Here is a 20,328-nt window from a genome sequence, read left to right as displayed (position 1 = left end):
ACCATATGAATGATTTTTATACATGCATGTTGTTTACAAGAAATGAAAATATGAAATCTTGTGGTCTATTATTACGAATTGATAAATATATAGGTTAAACCTATAACTCACCAACATTTTTGTTGACGTTTAAAGCATGTTTATTCTCAGGTGATTATTAAGAGCTTCCGCTGCTGCATGCTAATTTATGGACAAGAGTTGGAGTCAGCATGCTTGTATAATATTGTTTAAAAACTGCATTCGAAGATTTAAATTGATGTGTAATATTATTGTAAACCATTATGTAATAATCGTGTGAAAATACTATATTTTAGATTATCATTATTTGATAATCGTCGTAATATTTTTAAACCTTTATCGATAAAATAAAGGTTATGGTTTGTTTTAAAATCGAATGCAGTCTTTGAAAAATGTCTCATATAGAGGTCAAAACCTCGCAACGAAATCAATTAATATGGAACGTTTATAATCGATATGAACGGGACATTTCAGGCTGCCCCTTCCGTTGAAGTCGGGTTCGCAAGATGCATACGCACGTAGTGACGTTAATTTGGAGGTTGATTTATATGCCTTAATCGAAGGTCACCCCACCTCGGTATAAATATACATATAGCGGGTCATCTGTAGTTAATGCAATAACAGTAAATGATTTGAGTTTTCTGTTCGCCTTTCTTTCAAGAAGAAGACGTGAGTCCTTTCCTAGCCTAAGAAACATCACCAAATTTTGTTAAGTGATGATGATAGCGATGTTTATTGTACACCGTTGCATCCTCGTATCCTTAAGGTTAAAAGCACACTAATTTATTATACTTCCATAGAATAAAAACCAAGAAATGAAGTCTAGATATACGAAAATAAATTTTGTTTTACCTAAAGGCTGAATCATACGTTCGATTGCATCATTGAAGTGTTGGTAGTTGACTCGAATTGTTCATGTTATGATCTCCGACCTATTTTCTTGAATCAACTACTCTAATAAGTAGACTTTTACATCAATGACACAATCAAAATAAGAGACGAACCCCAACTAATTTACCAATAATAATTAGTTTGAAACATTGATTAATTAGTATACCTTGAGTTGGGTCATCGAACTTCTTTCTTTTATTTTTTTTCTTTCTTTTATACATCTAATAAAAAAAATCAACTCTTACTAATTGACTTATCACAACACATGTCAACTTGATATACATATATGAATCCACATAATTAAGTAATTAGATCACTTTGAAACAACCGAAGCTACATATACCAAAAACACTTCTATTACCTTCATACTGATGTCGATAATGACACAGGTAGTGCTGAAGTTGTAATCACACATTTCATGTTCAAATCTGAAGCCAAAGCATCGAAAATAAAGTAAATCAATAACTAAATGAGCTTAAAATATTACTAAAATCATCATCATGAATATAAGAAATCAACAAAATAAGTAGTAAAGAGGAAAACCCCACTTGATTCCATGGAGCTCGCTGTACGCTAAACCTGGAGTGGGTAGATTGAGTTATAGTAATAACCTTAAAAGTTTATGGAATCAACTTACAGAGCAAGGAATATTATAGAAAATAAAACTTACCAATAGAATTTACAACTCACATGCTTCAACCTTAACAAAATCCACAAACAGCATAAAAAAGTTAGTTTAACAACACCACTCAAGTACAATGATATAAAAGGTTGATCAACAAATACATAAATATATTTGACAACATGTATAATGAAGAAGGTCGGAGGCAACAAACTCCCGATGCGTCGACCTTTACCTTGCTGGAAGTCGATTGATGAATCGTATCTTGAAGAAGAAGATATGCGGTGTAATTGGGGATTTTGGAGAAGGTTGGCAGTGTAATTAGGGGTTTGGAGAAATAGTTTGAAAAATAAAATCCTTATACGTGTTAACGATACGGTGAGCAAATCCATCCACATGCTATGCTCTACGGTACGTGGTCATTTGAGACATTTGGATGGCTGACACCAAGGCATTTTCAGCTGTAAATATCTTATGGATGACTGACATCTGAAACTAAATTGGATAAGGAAACTGACTTGAGAAATTGGACCTTACCCGACCCGTATAATGCTCTTTCTTACAAAGAATGATGAATTTGGACGAATGGAGCTCCGACACGTGACAGGCATTGGGGATGCTATTGAAAAAATTCTCTTCTTATATGGTAGTAAGATAAGATAAGATATATATATATATATATATATATATATATATATATATATATATATATATATATATAATATAAGGAACGTTCAAATGAGAACATTCTCATTTTAAAGTTTGGTGAGAACACTTCTAAACCACATATTTAATTTAAATAATTAGAAATAATATATAATTGAAAAGGAAATAAAAAGGCTGTGCTGGTAATTATTGTATTAATAACCCATCAGACGGTTTTAAATTTATGATATGGTAACTGCTTCCTAAAATATTGTCCCATTATCTTTTATTTCGATTTCAATAAAAAACATATTTATACATCCATTTGGATTCATGTATCGAAGTATCAATAATCATGAAATTTGTTATTGAAATAAACCGGTAAATTAATTGCATAACATGTTGTTTCTAATTCAACGCATTCTATTTTATTTGATGCACCAAATCATATTCGACATATTTTATTTTATATTGATGCTCCAACTCATATTCATATTCAACACATCCTAACTAATATTTATCGTCCATTGTTAGTATTATGGATGCATGAATTCATTTTGTTGCATTTCATCATCAATGTATACCTAATACATTGATGCATGTAAATAAAACTACTATAAAATTGGGATGAATCATTTCCATTTTAGACGCATCCAAAACTATTTAAATGCAGTAACTTGAATTCAATGTCTAGGGGTATTGATGTTTGCATCCCAAATATTGAAGAATGTTAGCGCCATTAAAAAAAATTATTGGAGTATGTTAGCAAAATTTGTACGTACTAAAGAGGATAATAGATTGGATTGAACTAAGTATTTATCATCCGTTTTCTGAAAAATAAGAAAAAGATAAAGTACGTTAGATTAAAGGGGGAAGGGGAAGGGAAAAATCCCTATTGTACCCTTTATTTTGACTTTCTGTAAATGTGAGAGTAAATAAATATGTGGCTAATAAGTGTTCTCACCATTTCTTAAAATAAGAACATTCTTATGAGATATATATATATATATATATATATATATATATATATATATATATATATATATATATATATATATATATATATATATATATATATATATATATATAGTGGTAGGATTAAGAGAGAAGTAACCAAGCGGGGGGAAACAATTTTTTTTTTTCGTTTTTTAAAAAAACTTTGTTCACGAACATTATAGATTGGATGAAAATAAGAACATTTAGAAAAGACACTTCGTGATGAATGTTATTATTTTGGCGGGAAAACGCTCGAAGAAGTAATATATAACATTTATCGTGTTTTTCGAACGTATGTTGAGGTTTTAGAAATTAGGGTTTAGATATTAGTGTTTAGATATTAGGGTTTATAGGGTTTAGATATTAGGGTTTAGAAATTTAGGGTTTAGGGTTTAGATTTAGGGTTTAGATTTAGGATTTAGATTGAGTTTTTAACACGAACAGTTTAGAGTTTAGGGTTTAGGGTTTAGGGTTTGGTGTTTTGGGTTTATACCCTAAACCCTAAACCCTAAACCCTAAACTCTAAATCGGTCTAAATTTTACTTCACAAAACATGAAGAAAAAAAAACGTTAACATTCTTCACGAACAATATTATCTTGAATGTTATTTTTGTCGATCGTTTTTCTGCCAAAATAATAACATTCATCACGAAGTGTCTTTTCTAAATGTTCTTATTTTCATCCAATCTATAATGTTCGTGAACAAAGTTTTTTCAAAAAACGAAAAAAAAAAATTTGCTTCCCCCGCTTCCCCCCGATTGGTTACTTCCCCATTGATCCTGCCCCTATATATATATATATATATATATATATATATATATATATATATATATATATATATATATATATATATATATATATATATATATATATATATATATATTATTTAAGGATTTGCCTAAATAAAACGGATGATCACATATTAACAATTCAAAGCATCAAAATGTTTTCTTGATTTTAACTTATGCACCGGATGATAACAAAAAATAACTCATTACATACAAAAGATGAACAGGTATATAAGCATGCAAACATCTTAATTGGGATGCAAACGTACTCATAAATATCCTTGTACCCATAAATATCATTTTTTTGAACATTATTTTGTTGAAATAATTAACAAATTATTTAAAATCTAACTCGCGGGTTACACTTTTATTCGAAAAATAATTGTATATAATAATTCTAAAATAATATAAGTTATATTTTACTAATGTTCTGTTATGATGACAAATTTTCATTGTATTAATATTACGTTAGTATATAATTTATATATTCAAAATATATTAATAGTGAAAAACAAAATTTAGACATTAAGTTACGGGAGATGATACTTACACACCAACAATTGATCCATACACACTAACTTACTATTGTACCCTTAATTTATAATTATCAAGGTTCAAGTCCCTAGATAAACTTAGGGTTATAACTGTCAATTTTGTGTTAAAAAGTGTGGATGGATCAATTTTAGGTGTGTGAGTATCACACCAAAAATCACATTTAGAATTTGTCAATACCACAGACTCTTAAACTCAAAAGAACTTTTAAAATTCGTTAACACAACAGGCTCTTAAACTCAAAAGGAATTTTTAAAATTTTTCAACACTACGGCTTTTAAACTCAAAAGAATTTTTAAAATTTGTCAACACCACATGCTCTTAAATAATTCTTATATTTTTTCTATTTTTCAGTATCACTATTTACATTCCAATATGAACTGTAAATTAAATTTTTTGTACGATTTATTACACATTCGTACAACGTGCGGGTTCAAAAACCTAGTATATATATATATATATATATATATATATATATATATATATATATATATATATATATATATATATATATATATATATATATATATATATATTTTAAAGTATGATATTATAATATATGAATATGAATAAAACAAGCACTACACTATTTAATAACAACGATCCCAAATAAGATATCGAACTGACATTCATGATTTACCAAACTTGGGAAAAATGAAGAAATTTTTTATCCTTTTGTGGATGATCAGGTAAGAAGATGACAAATATTCAAATAACTTGAACAAATCCACTTAATAATTAGGTAGAGATGTTAATTTATTTATTTATTTTATGTTAATAAGTGAAACTGTTACCCCTACATTAATAGAGTTATTAATAAGTGATAACAAATTAGAGTTTACTAAGGTCAATCTCAACCATAACATTTACATCAGCGTCACACCAGCGCTTCCTCTCAGAACTAACCCCAGTACTAATCACTCTCAACCATGACATAGTTTTTCAAAACAATCGGAAACCAATATATTATTTAATTAAACAAGTTACAATAATTTAATCTAAGAGTATAACCCATATCTTCGATACTTCCATCACGAGTTATGTTGTGCGAAGACAAGAATCAGGGCGAGAGGAGGAGGGCTAAAGTAGGTGATGTGTAATTTTATCACACAATACAGGCAACTAATCACGACCGTGTAGTAATTTATAAGTAATGTTGACCAGTTCGTACACAGAGAGCAGTTTTATCAGAAACTTTAACTTGTAATTATTCTAGTAAGAATGGGGGTTTTTGTTTAGAAAACAATCGTATAAGTAAAATTAAACTTAATTCAATAAAGATAAATGTATCCACTTAGAATCAATTTCCTCAAATCAGGATTGCTTGTTAATTCCACTTTTAAACAATTATGATGGTGGTAAAACTGTAATTATCTCTCGATTCTCACAGATTATCAACTAAATCCCTATCTCAACTCTCGTTGATCCTAGTTTTCTAATCTAGTTACCAAGATATTAATCTAGCTTGAATTGCTTTGGTGTCCCTACACAACACCACGTGCGGAACCAAGAAAAATTTGGCCTTAGGGAAAACAAGACCTTAATAAAACCATTTTTGCATTTTAAGAACGGGAAAACAAGTTAAGTTTTTACACAAAACACGTTTTCCGAAAATTTTAGGTTTTTTAAGGCTATGTGCTTTCAAAGTCATCCCGGTTTTGAGACAGCCGCACGGACAATTGTTACCCCAATATATCATCTAGGATGAGCTACCTTCCGGTTCAAAAGCGATGAGATAACAATTGTCTTGGCTCAAAAGGCGGTGTGCATACAAGCAATCCCGACTGTGGGACGACCGCACGGGTAGCTACTCCTCCTGTAAACATACTATTCGGTATCAATAGCGATGGGAAAGTAACTACCTTGGGTGTAAATTCTTCAGGGATCTAGTGCACGTCACCTGAAAGATTTTAGTTTCAAGCAATGGTCTTTTGAAACTCGACTTAACTTGGAAGACTTTACTTTCAAGCTTCGGAAGACTTTACTTCCTAAAAACAATTGGGAGGGCTCGATTCTCTCCCGGAAGTGTTTAAACACTTGTTTGATTTATTTAAGGTCCTTGGACCCCACTTCCCACACATCTAGCTTTTATGCTAGTTGTAAGAAAATGTAGGAAGCAGATACTACATTTTCGTATTTTAAAGGGTACCATGGCTTTTGATCATGGCGTGTGTTGTCTAGAAACACTAGCACGAAGCCATTGCTCTTCCTAAAGAAGACAACACAATGTGAAGCTCAAGGCTCCTCTTCCCTCAGCACGATACATCGGTATAACACATCGTGAAATGATGCATTAACCAATGTCAGTATAAAATGATGTAGATTAGGAAGTCTCTTACACCAAGTAAAATGGGCATTCAGAAGACTTAACTTCCTTTACGAATGGACTTGAATCATCCTACAATTGAATTTTTAAAATCCTGGAAGACTTTGCTTCCTTATTTTCATCAAAAACTGTTCAACAAGTTCATAAAATTTTCAAATTTGCAACAAATGTCCACGAGGATTTATCTCCCTCCCCCCCCCCCCACACACACACTTAAGATCATGTAATGCCCTCATTTACATGAAATCAGATAATCAGAGATAAATTTGAGAGGACAATAGTGAAAAGGGAAAAAGAAAAAGAAACAAAATCCGAAGATCATGGATAGACGATGCACGATGGCGCTGAACTTACTGCCAGCATAAGAACATCGGCATCCACTCGAACATCAATCACGCAATAATCCTTAAATGCAAAATAAATTGCTGAACTTAATGCCCATCTTTGAAAAGAACAACATGCGTATCATCATAACCTGCAATATCATACAAACCACACATGCAAAATATGGGGTGGTACCACCGCGGTACCTAAACACCCTATTACATATCCACGTACGAAGTTTTAAAAATATCTAGTACAGTCATCCAAAGTACAAACCAAATAAAGAAGATAGTCTTAAGACAAACAAACACACGCACACACACACACCCGCGAGCAATCATCACAATAAACTGCTCAAAATAACCCCCAGAAGGACCTATCACTGAGCCCGGGGTTCTGCTGATCTTGTTGCTTTTGGTGTTGCTGCTGGTACTGCTGTTGCATAGCGAGCTAGTGAGCGGCCTGAGCCTGAGCAAGAGCTGAATCATGATACAATCTTCAACGTTCTTCTCCGGGTACTAAGTTTCCCGCACGGAGACGAAGACCTTGAAAGTATGACTAATATTGTAGAAAGAGAGAAAGAAGTGAATTGAAGTGTGTGTAAAAATAGATGACAAAGACCCTTTAAATAGACTTGAAATTGGCCTGCATACGGCTGGCAAGCCGTACGGCAGACCGTTTTTGCAGGCCGTTTGTATTGGTCAGCCGTTTTGCCTGGCCGTTTTCCTGGGCCATATGGCAAGCCATTTTCCCTACTGGAAGGCCGTATGGCCTGCTTTGGTTTGCTGATTTCACTGGATCGTAACTTGATTTCCTTGATCGTAACTTGGTTTCTCGTCTTTCACCGTTTTCGCTCTAGAATCTTCGTTTTAGCTCTGATTCTCTTGATTCTTTTTGCACCGTCTTCGTAATCACTTAATCTTCAATTTTAATTGACGAAGCAAGTATTTTGGGCATAAAGCTTGAAACTTTATTGTTTTTGGACCTCAATACCGGGGTGAAAACGTGACTTTTTAGCCGATATCAGACCGCAAGATTCAAAAATCGCGACCTCGATTTTGTCAGTTTTTCCGTTCCCCAAGTTCTGTTAAGAAATTACGGGCGCGATATTTGCATTGCGGCCGCAATTTTTGGCCGGCTGATATTTTTTATTTTAATTTTTTTTTGTTTTTTTAAAGATTTTATATTGTTTTTGGGTTTTGTGGTTTTATCAAAAATGTACAAAGATTGAACTTACAAAATTTACAAAGGTGATTTTTTTAACGAGTCGTTTACTCGACTCTTACCCGGGATCAAGTATCTTTCGAGTCAAAGGTGAGGTCCTCCTTCTTGATTTCATTTAATCCCTCATAGTATAATTTTAATCGGTAACCATTCACCTTGAAGCATTCACCATCCCTTCTAATTAACTCAACATGATCGGCCGGAAAAGCTTGTTTGACCACGAATGGACCGGACCATCGTGACCTAAGTTTTCCCGACGAGAATTTGAACCTTGAATTATAAAGTAAGACTTTTTGACCCGGTTCAAACTCCTTTCGCTCTCGCAAATGGGCATCGTGCCAACATTTTGTTTTCTCGTTATACAAAGAGGAGTTCTCGTACACATCTAACCTTAACTCATCTAGCTCATTTAGTTGCACAAGCCTATTTTCACCCGCCTTTTCGAGATCCATATTAACAATATTCAACGCCCAATAAGCTTTGTTTTCCACCTCTACCGGAAGATAGCACGCTTTACCATAAACGAGGAGAAACGGTGTGGTCCCGAGAGGCGTTTAAACGCGGTTCGGAAGGACCACAATGCGTCATCTAATTTGCATTGCCACATCTTTAGATTATCATTAAATGTTTTTAAAAGAATACGCTTCAAAGCACGATTAGTATTCTCCACTTTCCCACTCATTTGTGCGTGATAAGTGGTGGAGAACCTATGAGTAACATCATGCTTCTTTAACACTTTTTCGAGGAGGTGGTTAGCAAAGTGGGTGTCACGATCGGAAATGAGTGCCTTTGAAATTCCAAAGCGCGAGAAATGTTTTTTAAAGAAAATCACCACGACCCGTGCATCATGCGTGGGCAAAGCTTTGGCTTCCTCCCATTTAGACACGTAGTCGACGGCTACTAAGATATATTTGCAATTGTGAGAACTTGGAAAGGGACTCATGAAATCAATTCACCACATATCGAAAACTTCACACACTAGGAAGCCAGTTTGTGGCATCTCATCCCTTTTAGTGATGGTGCCCATTCTTTGGCATGCATCACAAGTGCGGACAAACGTATGAGCATCTTTAGATATCGAGGGCCAATAAAAGCCCGAGTCAAAAACTTTGTTAGCAATATGGCTTGGTCCATGGTGACCACCAGTGGGACCTTGATGACAATGCTCAAGAATTTGTTGAGCTTCTTTACCGTACACACACTGGCGAATCACTTGATCCGCACAGACTCGAAAAAGATGAGGGTGATCCCAAAAGTAGTACTTCAAATCTGCAAAGATTTCTTCTTTTGCTGATAAGAAAACCCCTTTTGAAGAACACCCGAGGCTAGGTAATTTGCGAAATCCGCAAACCATGGAACTTCCGGGTCATTTTCGACCCTCATCAAAAATGCATCGGGAAACGTGTCTTTCACATCCGACTCATTAACCTTTTCCAAATTAAGATTCTCAAGTCGATAAAGATGGTCGGCAGCAATATTCTCGGCCCCCTTTTTATTGTGAATCTCAATGTTGAATTCTTGAAAAAGAAGAACCCAGTGAATGAGATGTTGCATAGCATCTTGCTTAGCAAAAAGGTACTTAAGGGCAGAGTGATAACAATGATCTTAGACAGCTCCAAATAAGGTCGAAATTTATCAAACGCGAAGACAACTGCGAAGAGCTCTTTCTCAGTTGTGGTATAATTAATCTGAGCTCCCGTTAGTTTTCTACTCGCGTAGTAAATTGGACGGAAATGATTATCGCTACGTTTTCCTAATACGGCTCCCAACGCATAATCGATAGCATCACACAGAAGCTCAAAAGGTAAACTGAAATCAAGAGATACAATTACAGGAGCTTGTGTAAGCTTGTTTTTTAGAATGGAGAAGGCGTTCTTGCAATTATCATTAAAATCAAACGGAACGTCCTTCTCATGAAGCCTAGTCATGGGGCGAGCTATTTTAGAAAAGTCTTTTATGAATCAGCTATAAAATCCCGCATGACCAAGAAAGCTACGAATGGCCTTAACACTCATCGATTCTGGTAGTTTAGATATAACCATGAATTTTGCTTGGTCTACCTCTACGCCCGCACGAAATATCTTATAGCCAAGAACTATGCCTTCCTTCACCATGAAGTGGCATTTCTCCCAATTCAAGACTAAATTAGCTTTCTCGCATCGAATTAGCATACGCTCAAGATTGGAAAGATATGAATCAAAGGAGTCGCTAAAGACGGAGATGTCGTCCATAAAGACTTCCATGCACTCCTCGATCATGTCATGGAAGATCGCAATCATGCACCTTTGAAAAGTTCCAGGTGCATTGCATAACCCGAAAGGCATGCGGCGATAAGCGAAAGTACCAAAAGGACAAGTGAATGTCGTCTTATCCTGGTCAATGCGGTCGATGGGAATTTGGAAATACCCGGAGAATCCATCTAGGAAGCAGTAGAACTCCTTACCAGCCAATCGTCAAGCATTTAATAGATAAAAGGTAGCGGGAAGTGATCCTTCCTAGTGGCGTCGTTCAAACGACGAATCTATACAAACTCCCCATCCTATAACCGTGCGCGTTGGAACAAGTTCGTTCTTTTCATTAAGCACAACGGTTGTACCCCCTTTTTCAGCACAACTTGGACGGGACTCACCCATGGGCTATTGGAGATCAGGTAGATTAACTCGGCGTCAAGTAACTTGACTACCTCTTTTTTCACTACATCCTTCATATGCGGGTTTAACCTCCTTTTCCTTTGGAGAGCAGGTTTGTATGCATCCTCTAAGAGGATCTTATGAGTGCAAAAGGAGGGGTTGATGCCCGGTATGTCGGTCATTTTCCAAGCAATTGCCCTTTTGTGAGCCCTCAAAAGATCAAGTAACCGACCCCTTTGGTTACCGGAAAGAGTAGAAGAAATTATTACGGGTAATTTGGATGTACCTTGAAGATAGGCGTACTCCAAATGTTCCAGGAGTTCCCTAAGTTTGAGAATAGGTGGTTCTTCCAAAGAAGTTTTAATTCAGAACTTATCCTCCTCCTTGATCTCTTTAATTAGTTCCTCTTCTTTGGGATCTTCTTCATCAGTCAACTCATCATCCGTATTCACTTTCAACAATTCCTCAATTTCGGCCTCTACATCAAAATCATCACTACCATCAACGGGAACAAAACCTGTCATGTCAACTTCCAAAAAGTCCTGCAAATCATTCTCAACACACAAGTCTATAACATCAATTTGAAAAAAGGTATCATTAGTGGACTTGGGTTGTTTCATGGTCTTGTCTACATGACATATTACTCTTTCATCACCTACACCTATGCTTAGTAAATTTTTTTAGACATGGATGATAGCATCCGCGGTGTTAAGGAAAGGTCGACCTAGAATGATTGGTACTTTAGTGTCCTCTTTCATTTCAACGATCACAAAATCGGCCGAAAAGACTAATGGTTCCCTATTCTGACAAGGGTTGTTCACTTTTACTATCAAATCTTCGACAATACCTATAGAAGTGTCAAAAGAATGGTTAGCCAAACATATTCCCATTCTGGTCGGTTTTAAGTCTCCTAGGCCTAGTTTCAAATACAACGAATAGGGCATTAAATTAACACTTGCCCCCAAATCGACTAGTGCATTGTACACTACCGAATCTCCCAACAAACAAGGGATAATAAAGCTACCCGGGTCTCCTAATTTAGGAGGCATATTTTGCTTTTACAAAATGGCCGAACATTCCTTTTGGAGGAATGTGGCCGACACCTCTTGATACTAACCTTTTGAGGAGATTAGGTCCTTTAGAAACTTTTCGTAGTTGGGCATACCTCTTATCACTTCCACAAGAGGCATGTTCACACTGATTTGATTGATTATATCCAAGAACCTTTGACATTAACTTGCTAGCTTATCTTTTTTCAAGGCTTTAGGATATTGAATTGGTGCTTTGTACACCTTCAACGGCGGTGATTTAGTTATGATCTCCGGTGGATCATCTTTCTTTTGCTCTTGAACCTTTGGCTCGTCATATGTGTAGTGACCCGAACTTTTCCATGTTTATATATATATTAATTGAGATTGATATTTACATGATTAAATGTTTCCAACATGTTAAGCAATCAAACTTGTTAAGACTTGATTAATTGAAATATGTTTCATATAGACAATTGACCACCCAAGTTGATCGGTGATTCACGAACGTTAAAACTTGTAAAAACTATATGATGACATATATATGGATATATATATATATATAGTTAACATGATACTATGATAAGAAAACATATCATAAAGTATATTAACAATGAACTACATATGTAAAAAAACAAGACTACTAACTTAATGATTTTTAAACGAGACATATATGTAACGATTATCGTTGTAAAGACATTTAATGTATATATATCATATTAAGAGATATTCATACATGATAATATCATGATAATATAATAATTTAAAATCTCATTTGATATTATAAACATTGAGTTAACAACATTTAACAAGATCGTTAACCTAAAGGTTTCAAAACAACACTTACATGTAACGACTAACGATGACTTAACGACTCAGTTAAAATGTATATACATGTAGTGTTTTAATATGTATTTATACACTTTTGAAAGACTTCAATACACTTATCAAAATACTTCTACTTAACAAAAATGCTTACAATTACATCCTCGTTCAGTTTCATCAACAATTCTACTCGTATGCACCCGTATTCGTACTCGTACAATACACAGCTTTTAGATGTATGTACTATTGGTATATACACTCCAATGATCAGCTCTTAGCAGCCCATGTGAGTCACCTAACACATGTGGGAACCATCATTTGGCAACTAGCATGAAATATCTCATAAAATTACAAAAATATGAGTAATCATTCATGACTTATTTACATGAAAACAAAATTACATATCCTTTATATCTAATCCATACACCAACGACCAAAAACACCTACAAACACTTTCATTCTTCAATTTTCTTCATCTAATTGATCTCTCTCAAGTTCTATCTTCAAGTTCTAAGTGTTCTTCATAAATTCCAAAAGTTCTAGTTTCATAAAATCAAGAATACTTTCAAGTTTGCTAGCTCACTTCCAATCTTGTAAGGTGATCATCCAACCTCAAGAAATCTTTGTTTCTTACAGTAGGTTATCATTCTAATACAAGGTAATAATCATATTCAAACTTTGGTTCAATTTCTATAACTATAACAATCTTATTTCAAGTGATGATCTTACTTGAACTTGTTTTCGTGTCATGATTTTGCTTCAAGAACTTTGAGCCATCCAAGGATCCATTGAAGCTAGATCCATTTTTCTCTTTTCCAGTAGGTTCATCCAAGGAACTTAAGGTAGTAATGATGTTCATAACATCATTCGATTCATACATATAAAGCTATCTTATTCGAAGGTTTAAACTTGTAATCACTAGAACATAGTTTAGTTAATTCTAAACTTGTTCGCAAACAAAAGTTAATCCTTCTAACTTGACTTTTAAAATCAACTAAACACATGTTCTATATCTATATGATATGCTAACTTAATGATTTAAAACCTGGAAACACGAAAAATACCGTAAAACCGGATTTACGCCGTCGTAGTAACACCGCGGGCTGTTTTGGGTTAGTTAATTAAAAACTATGATAAACTTTGATTTAAAAGTTGTTATTCTGAGAAAATGATTTTTATTATGAACATGAAACTATATCCAAAAATTATGGTTAAACTCAAAGTGGAAGTATGTTTTCTAAAATGGTCATCTAGACGTCGTTCTTTCGACTGAAATGACTATCTTTACAAAAACGACTTGTAACTTATTTTTTTCGACTATAAACCTATACTTTTTCTGTTTAGATTCATAAAATAGAGATCAATATGAAACCATAGCAATTTGATTCACTCAAAACGGATTTAAAATGAAGAAGTTATGGGTAAAACAAGATTGGATAATTTTTCTCATTTTAGCTACGTGAAAATTGGTAACAAATCTATTCCAACCATAACTTAATCAACTTGTATTGTATATTATGTAATCTTCAGATACCATAGACACGTATACAATGTTTCGACCTATCATGTCGACACATCTATATATATTTCGGAACAACCATAGACACTCTATATGTGAATGTTGGAGTTAGCTATACAGGGTTGAGGTTGATTCCAAAATATATATAGTTTGAGTTGTGATCAATACTGAGATACGTATACACTGGGTCGTGGATTGATTCAAGATAATATTTATCGATTTATTTCTGTACATCTAACTGTGGACAACTAGTTGTAGGTTATTAACGAGGACAGCTGACTTAATAAACTTAAAACATCAAAATATATTAAAAGTGTTGTAAATATATTTTGAACATACTTTAATATATATGTATTTATTGTTATAGGTTCGTGAATCAACAGTGGCCAAGTCTTACTTCCCGACGAAGTAAAAATCTGTGAAAGTGAGTTATAGTCCCACTTTTAAAATCTAATATTTTTGGGATGAGAATACATGCAGGTTTTATAAATGATTTACAAAATAGACACAAGTACGTGAAATTACATTCTATGGTTGAATTATCAAAATCGAATATGCCCCTTTTTATTAAGTCTGGTAATCTAAGAATTAGGGAACAGACACCCTAATTGACGCGAATCCTAAAGATAGATCTATTGGGCCTAACAAACCCCATCCAAAGTACCGGATGCTTTAGTACTTCGAAATTTATATCATATCCGAAGGGTGTCCCGGAATGATGGGGATATTCTTATATATGCATCTTGTTATTGTCGGTTACCAGGTGTTCACCATATGAATGATTTTTATCTCTATGTATGGGATGTGTATTGAAATATGAAATCTTGTGGTCTATTGTTACGATTTGATATATATAGGTTAAACCTATAACTCACCAACATTTTTGTTGACGTTTAAAGCATGTTTATTCTCAGGTGAATATTAAGAGCTTCCGCTGTTGCATACTAAAATAAGGACAAGATTTGGAGTCCATGTTTGTATGATATTGTGTAAAAACTGCATTCAAGAAACTAATTTCGATGTAACATATTTGTATTGTAAACCATTATGTAATGGTCGTGTGTAAACAGGATATTTTAGATTATCATTATTTGATAATCTACGTAAAGCTTTTTAAACCTTTATTTATGAAATAAAGGTTATGGTTTGTTTTAAAAATGAATGCAGTCTTTGAAAAACGTCTCATATAGAGGTCAAAACCTCGCAACGAAATCAATTAATATGGAACGTTTTTAATCAATAAGAACGGGACATTTCAGTTGGTATCCGAGCGTTGGTCTTAGAGAACCAGAAAATTTGCATTAGTGTGTCTTATCGAGTTTGTTAGGATGCATTAGTGAGTCTGGACTTCGACCGTGTTTTCTTTAAAAATGATTGCTTAACATTTTTGTTGGAAACTATATATTTTTAACATATGAATATTATGTGATATATTAATCTCTTAACGTGTTTGATATTATGTGATAGATGTCTACCTCTAGAACAAGTCCCATTGACTCACCTAATAATAATGAAGAGTTAAATGTAAATTGGAATGATTTGTGGACTGATTCACAAGTTCCCGAAGAGGAACCGGAAGAAGAATCGGAACCGGAAGAAGAATCGGAACCGGATGAAGAAATAGAACCGGTGGGGGAAATAATAAAACGGTTAAGTAAAAGAAAATCCTCAACCAACCGACCAAAGTTAATTATGGTCAATGGTGTTTCCGCCAAGGAAGCAAAATATTGGGAGGATTACCAATTCTCCGATGAATCGGATTCCGACGAGAATTCCGATGATGTTATAGAAATTACCCCACCTGAATTTAAAAAGGCAAAAGAAAATAATAAGGGAAAGGGCATAAAAATAGAGAAATCTAATTCCAACCCCGATGAACTTTATATGTATCGTCAACCCCCGAAGTCCTTAAGTTGTAACAATGACCCAGGAACCTCTAAACCACCAGGTTTTTCTAAACCAATGTGGATAATGACGGCTCATATTAGGGGAAAATCATATATCCCTAGAAACTTGGCAAAACGAACCAAAACCGAAGAAGAAGAAACAAGCGAGTCGGAATAAGATAGTTGTATTCATGTGGTGTAATATATGTAATATAGTGTGCTTATGCTTTATGATATATGTAAAAATTGCTTGTATTAATAAGTATTTTTTTTTTTATGAATCTAACTCTTGTCTATTTTACAGTATAAAAACGCAAAATGGATAGACAACCCAATATTTTAAGAGACCTACCCGGAGACATGATTGATGAAATCTTGTCTAGAGTCGGTCAGAATTCCTCGGCACAACTATTTAAGGCGAGAGCAGTTTGTAAGACATTCGAAGAACATTCCAAGAATGTCTTGGTTTATAAGAGACTTTCGTTTGAAAGATGGGGGATATCACATTGGGAAACCCATAAGTTACGATGTGTTTACTTTGACGCATATATTGCGGGGAACCCAAATGCTATTTTACGCAACGGGTTAAGAAATTATTTTGACTCAATATATCCGAATATTGGACTTCGTGATTTAGAAAAAGCGGCTAACATGCAACATAAAGAAGCATGTTATGCTTACGGATTAGTAATGTTCGCTTCTCACCAAAGTGAGAACAAGAACATCGGACTACAACTATTAAACAAAACGTTTCCACAAGTGACGGAGTCGGTAATTGGGGTAAGAAATGAGGTTTTTAGATTATTACGGGACTGTTGGACATTACGTAACCCTCGTCCCTTTGATGACGTTACAACACGCTGTCTTATCAACGGCCATAACGGTTATGTTGCACAAGACCAAGGATGGGAAGTAGTCCTAGTAAAACCAGAATGCATGACTTGTTTCTGGACGTATGAATTACGTGTCTTTATTGCCTTTGCTGAACGACTTGTGTACTAGCTAGAATTGTCTTCACAACTATCTTGTATCAAAGTTATTGTGTGCTATATTTCATGCTTTATGTAAAATAAGCGGTATTGTAAGTTTGTAAAATATTGTATAAAAGTTTGAACGCGAAATATTATTATAATCAGTTTTTCATATAGAATTGTAGTAGTTGAATTGTATATTAGCTACTAAGTATGAACTTAACGGGTAGGTACTACCCGAATTTAAACTTATAAAACGCTAATATGAAGAAAAAGCTTTTATAAATGAGTTCATATTATGCTACGAAATACTATTAACTACTCTTAATATTCTGTATGATTAACTTGTTCCATTTAACTATTTTGAAGGAAATGGCACCGACTACTCGACACACCGTGAATATGAATGAAGAGGAATTCCGTACTTTTCTAGCTTCAAACATAGCCGCAGTACAGGCTGCGCTACATACCAACAATAACATTGGATCTAGCAGTACAGGAAATCGTGTAGGATGCACCTACAAAGAATTCACTGCCTGCAAACCTTTGGAATTTGATGGAACCGAAGGACCGATCGGATTGAAACGGTGGACCGAGAAGGTTGAATCGGTGTTTGCCATAAGTAAGTGTACTGAAGAGGACAAAGTGAAGTACGCTACGCATACCTTCACAGGTTCTGCGTTAACATGGTGGAATACCTATCTAGAGCAAGTGGGACAAGACGATGCGTACGCACTACCGTGGTCAGCATTCAAGCACTTGATGAACGAGAAGTACCGTCCCAGAACCGAGGTCAATAAGCTCAAGACAGAACTTAGAGGGTTACGAACCCAAGGATTTGATATTACCACGTACGAAAGACGATTCACAGAATTGTGCCTATTGTGTCCGGGAGCATTCGAAGATGAGGAAGAGAAGATCGACGCGTTTGTGAAAGGATTACCGGAAAGAATCCAAGAAGATATAAGTTCACACGAGCCCGCCTCCATACAACAGGCATGTAGAATGGCTCACAAACTAGTGAACCAGATTGAAGAAAGAATTAAAGAACAGACTGCTGAAGAGGCCAATGTGAAGCAAGTCAAAAGAAAGTGGGAGGAAAACGGTGATAAGAATCACCAATACAACAACAACAGTAATTACAACAATAATCGCAACAATTATCCCAACAATCGCAACATCAATCGCAACTACAACAAACGGCCCAACAACAACAACAACAACAACAGCAACTACAACAATCATCCCAACAACAATAATAACCGCAACAACAACAACAATCAGAAGCAGCTATGCCAAAGGTGTGAAAAGAATCACTCGGGGTTCTGCACCAAATTTTGCAACAAGTGTAAAAGAAATGGTCATAGCGCGGCGAAGTGTGAGGTCTACGGACCAGGGGCTAATAGAACGAAAGGAACAAATGGTGTCGGAACGAGTAATGGCGGAGCAAGTAGTGTCGGAGCAAGTTATGCCAATGTAGTTTGTTATAAATGTGGAAAACCAGGCCACATTATTAGAAATTGCCCGAACCAGGAGAACACGAATGGACAAGGTCGTGGAAGAGTTTTCAATATTAATGCGATAGAGGCACAGGAAGACCCGGAGCTTGTTACGGGTACGTTTCTTATTGACAATAAATCTGCTTACGTTTTATTTGATTCGGGTGCGGATAGAAGCTATATGAGTAGAGATTTTTGTGCTAAATTAAGTTGTCCATTGACGCCTTTGGATAGTAAATTTTTACTCGAATTAGCAAATGGTAAATTAATTTCAGCAGATAATATATGTCGGAATCGAGAAATTAAACTGGTTAGCGAAACATTTAAGATTGATTTGATACCAGTAGAGTTAGGGAGTTTTGATGTGATAATCGGTATGGACTGGTTGAAAGAAGTGAAAGCAGAGATCGTCTGTTACAAAAATGCAATTCGCATTATACGAGAAAAAGGAAAACCCTTAATGGTGTACGGAGATAAGGGCAACACGAAGCTACATCTTATTAGTAATTTGAAGGCACAAAAACTAATAAGAAAAGGTTGCTATGCTGTTCTAGCACACGTCGAGAAAGTACAAACTGAAGAAAAGAGCATCAATGATGTTCCCATTGCAAAAGAATTTCCCGATGTATTTCCGAAAGAATTACCGGGATTACCCCCACATCGATCCGTTGAATTTCAAATAGATCTTGTACCAGGAGCTGCACCAATAGCTCGTGCTCCTTACAGACTCGCACCCAGCGAGATGAAAGAACTGCAAAGCCAATTACAAGAACTTTTAGAGCGTGGTTTCATTCGACCAAGCACATCACCGTGGGGAGCTCCTGTTTTGTTTGTCAAGAAGAAAGATGGTACATTCAGGTTGTGTATCGACTACCGAGAGTTGAACAAACTTACCATCAAGAACCGCTACCCACTACCGAGAATCGACGACTTATTTGATCAACTACAAGGCTCGTCTGTTTATTCAAAGATTGACTTACGTTCCGGGTATCATCATATGCGGGTGAAAGAAGATGATATTCCAAAGACTGCTTTCAGAACACGTTACGGTCATTACGAGTTTATGGTCATGCCGTTTGGTTTAACTAATGCACCAGCTGTGTTCATGGACCTTATGAACCGAGTGTGTGGACCATACCTTGACAAGTTTGTCATTGTTTTCATTGATGACATACTTATTTACTCAAAGAATGACCAAGAACACGGTGAACATTTGAGAAAGGTGTTAGAAGTATTGAGGAAGGAAGAATTGTACGCTAAGTTTTCAAAGTGTGCATTTTGGTTGGAAGAAGTTCAATTCCTCGGTCACATAGTGAACAAAGAAGGTATTAAGGTGGATCCGGCAAAGATAGAAACTGTTGAAAAGTGGGAAACCCCGAAAACTCCGAAACACATACGCCAGTTTTTAGGACTAGCTGGTTACTACAGAAGGTTCATCCAAGACTTTTCCAGAATAGCAAAACCCTTGACTGCATTAACGCATAAAGGGAAGAAATTTGAATGGAATGATGAACAAGAGAAAGCGTTTCAGTTATTGAAGAAAAAGCTAACTACGGCTCCTATATTATCATTGCCTGAAGGGAA

The 20,328-nt window shown here is 35.1% G+C and overlaps 1 protein-coding gene and 1 long non-coding RNA gene across 2 annotated transcripts; both read right to left on the bottom strand.

The window, feature by feature from the left end:
• Nucleotides 1–1,079: 1,079 nt before the first annotated feature.
• On the bottom strand, nucleotides 1,080–2,116 carry LOC139897001 (uncharacterized). Its single transcript, XR_011776414.1, has 4 exons — nucleotides 1,767–2,116; nucleotides 1,580–1,609; nucleotides 1,458–1,488; nucleotides 1,080–1,337 (listed from the first exon to the last, which is right to left on the bottom strand). It is a non-coding gene; the product is annotated as an uncharacterized lncRNA (long non-coding RNA).
• A 6,338-nt stretch (nucleotides 2,117–8,454) lies between these two features.
• Nucleotides 8,455–8,838, bottom strand: LOC139900611 (uncharacterized). The gene has a single exon (XM_071883377.1). It carries the CDS (start codon nucleotides 8,836–8,838, stop codon nucleotides 8,455–8,457), a length of 384 nt encoding a protein of 127 aa, XP_071739478.1.
• Between the last annotated feature and the right edge of the window lie 11,490 nt (nucleotides 8,839–20,328).

Source organism: Rutidosis leptorrhynchoides, chromosome 3 (assembly GCF_046630445.1).
Source record: "Rutidosis leptorrhynchoides isolate AG116_Rl617_1_P2 chromosome 3, CSIRO_AGI_Rlap_v1, whole genome shotgun sequence".
NCBI classification, from domain to species: domain Eukaryota; kingdom Viridiplantae; phylum Streptophyta; class Magnoliopsida; order Asterales; family Asteraceae; genus Rutidosis; species Rutidosis leptorrhynchoides.
Note: the sequence above shows the minus strand (reverse complement) of the source record. Positions and strands in the feature narration are given on the sequence as shown.